The 6,218-nt window shown below is 48.1% G+C and overlaps 1 protein-coding gene across 2 annotated transcripts; it reads left to right on the forward strand.

The window, feature by feature from the left end:
• Positions 1–2,458: 2,458 nt before the first annotated feature.
• Positions 2,459–5,972, forward strand: LOC119276722 (caffeoylshikimate esterase-like). 2 transcript variants are annotated; one of them, XM_037557859.1, is made up of 8 exons: positions 2,459–2,861; positions 3,453–3,482; positions 3,877–4,006; positions 4,090–4,239; positions 4,332–4,462; positions 4,942–5,079; positions 5,382–5,480; positions 5,629–5,972. In XM_037557859.1, exons 1-8 carry the CDS (start codon positions 2,616–2,618, stop codon positions 5,836–5,838), a joined length of 1,134 nt encoding a protein of 377 aa, XP_037413756.1. In that variant the 5' UTR covers positions 2,459–2,615; the 3' UTR covers positions 5,839–5,972. The 2 variants fall into 2 exon arrangements, with proteins under 2 accessions (XP_037413756.1, XP_037413757.1); XM_037557860.1 differs by having other exon boundaries at positions 4,093–4,239.
• Positions 5,973–6,218: the final 246 nt, after the last annotated feature.

The raw sequence follows: 6,218 nt of genomic DNA on the forward strand, positions 1-6,218 counted from the left end.
GACAAGGACTTAAGGATGATCAGGTACCAGCTTAGAATTTTTTTTAACCCAGAGCACAACCTGTTAAATTTGTTCTTGTGTTTATCTTGTAGGATCAGTTTAACATGGATAAATCCAAATTAAACTGGTGGCTAATGTCGGGGATATACCCTGCGGTATGAACCGGCCAGAAGTATGACCTGGCCGGACTTGGAGACTCAAGTGACCCGCCCTGACTTGGCGACTCACTAAGTGACCCGCCCGGGCATCTCCATTCACTCATGACCCGGCCGGACCAGGTGACTCATTGGTGACCCAGTAGGTGGGTCAGAGGAGTGACAAGACCCGGAGGCCTAGAAGGCCGGCTCACGTTATGGTAGGCCGACTTGAAGAAGAAAGGCGTAAGGAATATTCCCTTACAAAGGAAGCAAGACTAGGACTCCACTTATAATAAAGTAATCCTAATCCTACTAGGACTAATCATGTAAGCCGCCCCTTCAACTTATATAAGGAGGGTCAGGGCACCCAAGAGGGACAGGTTAGACAAGTTAGGGTTAGACAGACAAGTCTATAGCTCTTGAGATAGAGCACCCTTGTAATCATGATCATCATCATCAATATCAATGAAGCAGGATGTAGGATTTTACCTCCACCATGAGGGGCCGAACCTGGGTAAAACCTCACGTCTCTCGTCCCACTCAACACCTCTCAAGCTATTACATGGATGCATTGGCCTCACGACTAAGTCCTTACACTAAGGACATCTACCGTGACAAATCCATGACAGAGATCGTCCCCTTGAACAAGGCAGGCTCATGAAGGCGATCCTGCCAGGTAGGTCCACTGTCCTGGGCTACCTGTTCGTGAGGATGAAATCCTCGGTGCGCTTAGCTCCGGCCACCACCTGAGCTCCTCCACCCGCCACATCCCAGTCAGTCTTCATTATCTTGTCAGGCAACATGACAAGTATTAGTATCAAACAAAGCAAACAAGCAAGCAAATGCCACTGATCAGTGAACTTGCCCAACAGCAAGTGCCACTAATCAGTGGCACTTGCTCATATCAGTGGCACTTGCTGTTGGGCAAGTGCACTCAGTGGCACTGATCAGTGGCATTTGCCCAACAGCAAGTGCCACTGATCAGTGGCATTTTCTCATGGCCAAATGGCACTAATCAGTGGCACTTGCTGGCATTTGCTCATGGCCAAGTGCCACTGATCAGTGCACTTGCCCAACAGCAAGTGCCACTGATATGAGCAAATGCCGTTGATCAGTGGCACTTGCTGTTGGGCAAGTCCACTGATCAATACACTATCCTATGCATGGAAACATCTAAAAATAGCAAGTGCAAGTGTCAATAGCATCCATGTGCAACCATGCACATTTGGCATCATCCTAAAATGGTCCTACTACATGCACGTATTGCAATCAACACAAACCCTAGCATGAACACAACTAACTAGCATGATGACAGATCCTAGGACACACTAGCAGTAGCAGAAACAAAATATCCTAAGACATACACTGTAGGAACCAAGAACAGATCGGTCCGCTTGGGATCAAATCCAATCGGATCTACTCCAATCCTATCTAATCCGATCGAATCCACTAACTACTAGCACGTGCCTAAGAAAATAAACCCATAATCTACATCTACGAGCAAGCATTGAGGGGATTGACTCACCGAAGCTTGCGCAGCCGCAACGAACCGAGGCCGAGGTGAAAACCCCGACGAGAAGGAGAGAGGTAGCAGAGTAGAGGAGGAACCGACCCCGGCGACGGCCTGCGGCATCGGCCCCGTACTCATCGCCACGCCGGAGGTCGAGGAGGACGGCCCGCCGACACCAGAAAACCCTTCGACGGGGGTCAAGAAACCCCCCTGCCCAATGGGGTCTCAAGAAGCGGCGGCTCCGTGCATGGCGCCGGCGCCGAGCCCAGGACCACGAGTTCCGGAATCGGCGGCGGAGCAGGAACGACCGGCACCGCATTGACCGACACTCGTGGTGGCCAGCAACAGATGGGGGACGACGCTCGCAGCGCCGATGCCAGGTCCCGGTCCGAGTTCTGGAGCCCGGCCAGGAAGCGCTCCTGGATGCTGGCGATGCGCTGGTCGACGGGGGTCAGAGGGCGGCGCGATGGTGGGCGAGGCAGAGCCATCGAAGGAGAGGAGAGGGAGGGACGGTGAGGGAGAGAGGGAGCGGTGAGAACAATGCGCGAGGGGGCGTCCCGTCCGTCTCCCGCGTTGCCCGAGGCGTCCAACCCCCTCGCACGCGTGGCCGCGCCGAGCTTTAAGGTCCGTTCGGTCCACAAATCGCATGCAGCCCATGCACCAAACAGACTGCGCACATCCCATACGGGCCTGGTTGGGCTGCATGCGGGCAACCGTGGACACGGCCCGGTCCAGGTCTAAGCCCATTCAATCACACGCATACACACACACACTCACCGTCATGAGCACGGCGTAGTGGTCAAACCGTCGAACAAAGGGAAAGCCTCTTCCAGCTCCAAGCCGGCAGTCTCGACAAGGAGACGACGCCACCAACCTGCCCAACTCCCCCCTGTCCCTCTCCCTCTCCTCTCAGAGTCTGTAGGTACTAAGTGTCCTACTGCCCACCGCGCCGCTCGAGCAAGCATCACATGGCGGCGATCTCGCAGTTGCAGCGCATCGCGGGGCCGGGCCATGCCGGGGCGCCGCGGCCGGGAACTGTGAGGCGCGCCTCGGTCGCGGTCGCCGCGGGCAAGGCGCCGTTGCCGCGGCTGGAGGGCGCCAGCGAGGAGCTGAGGGCCGCGGCGGCGCAGAGCCTCGACTGGGCGCCGGCGCGCCGGCGCGTGCGCGGCGCCTTCGCGCCCGTGCTCCCCACGCTCGACCACTGCCTGTTCAAGGTCCCGCCTCTGCTCCCTGTCCCTTTGCTCGGGGCGGCTGTGCTTGATCCTCTCACTAGCTCACCATGCGCTTGCTTCAGTAAAGGTTCCGAATGGTCAAAAGTAGTCAAACATGTTTCAAGCCGCCGGGTAGTCGAGACTCGGGACTAGAACTCACACGCAGTACCATTTCTGATCTGAAATTACTCATGATTTCGGAGTGTGCGTGTTATTTTGTAGAGTTGTACTGCGTGTGTGCCACTCGTGTCTAGGTTAGCGCAGTCCTACGCCTTAATGCGATATGCACATGGGCAGCACTACACTTAAATGCACATTGTACTCTCTCCGTTCCAAAATAGATGACTCAACTTGTACAAAGTTGGGTCATCTATTTTGGAACGGAGGGAGTATGTAGTTGCTCTGTTGCTTGAGCCACGATCTTGTTCCAAAGGTGATAGGTTCTGTAGCGTATGTCATCCGAGGGTTGCAACATGTTTCGTCGGTATTGTTGATATGATCTCCGACTATTCAATCCCTATTATCTCCAATTGATATGCGATGTCTGTTGGTCTTTATTTTCTCACCTTTTGTCTCCTACTTCTCATCCTGTAGATGGCGCCCAAAGGAATCCAGATGGGGGAGGTAAGCACATGATGGGGATTCTGAATTGACCTTCCCTTGTATTCAGGCTGCTTGTATTTGGTTCAAGTAGTTCCCTGGCGGAAATGCAATATATCTGTTACACAAGTGTATCTGTGAGACGGTGACACAAACATCTTCTCCTGTTGTAAAGCTGGAAAGATGGCATCTATCAAAAGGTCGGTATCTTAAGCTAGTAATATCAGGTACACGCCCATGGAGTATTGAGGAAACCAAGGAACTGCAAGGAATGGCATGATTGTGTTACTTGCAGCTAGCCTATTACTTGCAGCTAGCCTAAAAAAGAAACTAACATTAGCAGGCACTTAGAATCTTGATGAACTGTTTTATAGCTTCTTTTCCTTTGTGTGACAAGTGGTAGTGCTTGTTTCTGTAGAATTTTGAGACCAATTCAAAGGGAGTTGAAATATTCTGGAAGAGTTGGCTGCCTAGGGAGGGCACTCCCACCAAGGCAGCGCTTTTCTTCTGCCATGGGTATGGAGATACCTGCACTTTCTTTTTTGAAGGTGATTACTCTTATGTTATGTTCCCTGTTGAGTTCTCTTTGCTTCACCTTTTTCTTATCTATATCTTACTAGCTTGGAAATAGCAGGGGTCGCTAAGAGAATAGCCGCTGCTGGATATGCAGTATATGCTATGGATTATCCTGGTTTTGGATTATCGTATGGTCTTCATGGCTACATCGCAAGCTTCGATGGGATGGTGGACCATGTCATTGAACAATATGCGAGAATCAGAGGTTTCTGATGGATATCTCTTGTAAATGAGGAATATATCTTCTGTGGAACAATATAATATTTTCATCATAATGCAATGATTTCTAATGTTTAGGAAGGAAAGACGTGCAAGGGCTCCCATACTTTCTCTTGGGGCAGTCAATGGGAGGTGCGGTTGCTCTGAAAGTACACTTAAAGCAACCAAAAGAATGGGATGGAGTGCTTCTTGTTGCGCCTATGTGCAAGGTAAATAAAGAACTCTTGATGAAATTCGTCAAATCTAGCATCTCATTACATTCTCTTGTTTGGAGATAAGCTGCATTATAAAACTCTAAATGTAACTCATCAAATCTAGCATCACATTACATTCTCTTGTTTGGAGCTAAGCCACTGTTTAGTGTTTACAACCTTTCTAATGGCAACTTATGCTTTTGTAACTGTATTAATCTAATTGTGTTGAGTTAACACTTGATGATACTTACTTAGTCAAGTAAATTTAAAGTTTACTTGAATATACAGTAGCAATCTGCAGACATCCATCTTTACTGCATGTTATAACAACCAGTTATGATCATGCATGAATAGAAAATCAAAATAAAGTGATATTTGTCAACAAAAAAGTGCTATGGAGGACCTCCTTTATACTATTGTTGCATCTATTTGAACTAATGACATTGGGTGCATTCACCATCTTTATTACAAGGCTCTGACTTCTATTTGGCAAGATTTCAGAAGATGTAACACCACCAGCACTAGTGTTGAAGGCATTGAGCATATTATCATGCCTTCTTCCCGAAGCAAAGTTATTTCCGCAAAAGGACATAGGAGATTTGGGCTTCAGGGATCCAGTGAAAAGAAAATTAGTAAGTACCTTGACCATGTCCTTTTATTTTCTTCAACTTGGTTTGTTTCAAGGCAATGTAATACCTAGTATGTAGCACATTATCCAAGTAGTGGCACCTGTCTTAGTTGAATATTCCACATTCGTTCGTTCTTTTGTGGCAAGGTACTTGGTTTTTCTACATTTGCCCCTCTAGTGCACATTTTTGTAGTAATCAGATAATTTATTGCAACAATGAGCACACCTCTTTAAAAAGGAATTGTACACCATGATTGAAATACTGAAATGCTATAGATCATGATCATCTCTGTTTTCACTTCTCAGTGTGAGTACAACGCGATATCATATAATGACCAGATGAGGTTGAGGACAGCAGTTGAACTTTTGAAGGCTACCAAGGACATCGAATCCCAATTGGAAAAAGTCAGTATCATTTGCACCTTTTTTCTCATGTACCTGATTTCCTTCTCAATGTTATTTGAGCATCACCTGAATCAAGAAGCAACCATTTTCATTTCTTCTTATTCTGGAAGTACCTAAAATGTAAAACACTTCGTACATGTTATTGCAGATTTGTTCTCCATTGTTGATTCTTCATGGAGCAGCAGACCAGGTAACAGACCCTCATGTGAGTCAATTTCTGTACGAGAAGGCCAACACGAAAGACAAGACCCTGAAGCTCTATGAAGGTGCCTACCACTCTATCCTAGAGGGAGAGCCTGACGACCGGATTTCAACCGCCATCAAGGACATCATTTCGTGGCTGGATTCACACTGTTGAATACCATTGTGCATTGTCTCGTTTTTTTTTTTGGCAAATGCGTGGTTTCGCTGATTGGCACCATTCTGATCCACTTAACATTGGATGAATCAAATAAGAGATAATACTCGGTGTCTGAGGCCTTCACTGCGTTACATCAGTTCTACCATCTAGCCGGGGATAATTTCCACATGCTAAACTCAGCTGCTGTAGTTCTTCTTCCTAAAAAAGATGGTGCTGCAGCGATCAACGACTACAGACCGATTAGCTTAGTGCATTCGATTGCGAAACTGATCTCCAAAGTGCTCTCGCTTCGCCTTGCAATGGTGATCCCGAGTTTGATCTCACCGGCGCAGACAGCCTTCCTCAGGACAAAATGCATACATGATAGCTACCTATAT

This window comes from Triticum dicoccoides, chromosome 3B, assembly GCF_002162155.2.
Source record: "Triticum dicoccoides isolate Atlit2015 ecotype Zavitan chromosome 3B, WEW_v2.0, whole genome shotgun sequence".
Taxonomy (NCBI): Eukaryota; Viridiplantae; Streptophyta; class Magnoliopsida; order Poales; family Poaceae; genus Triticum; species Triticum dicoccoides.

Bases quoted from the DNA above. Each gene is read 5' to 3' on its own strand.
- LOC119276722 (XM_037557859.1), top strand. From the start codon at position 2,616: ATGGCGGCGATCTCGCAGTTGCAGCGCATCGCGGGGCCGGGCCATGCC. The intron at 3,483-3,876 runs GTAAGCACATGA...TTGTTTCTGTAG, and splicing joins AAGGAATCCAGATGGGGGAG to AATTTTGAGACCAATTCAAA. The intron at 5,481-5,628 runs GTCAGTATCATT...ATGTTATTGCAG, and splicing joins TCGAATCCCAATTGGAAAAA to ATTTGTTCTCCATTGTTGAT.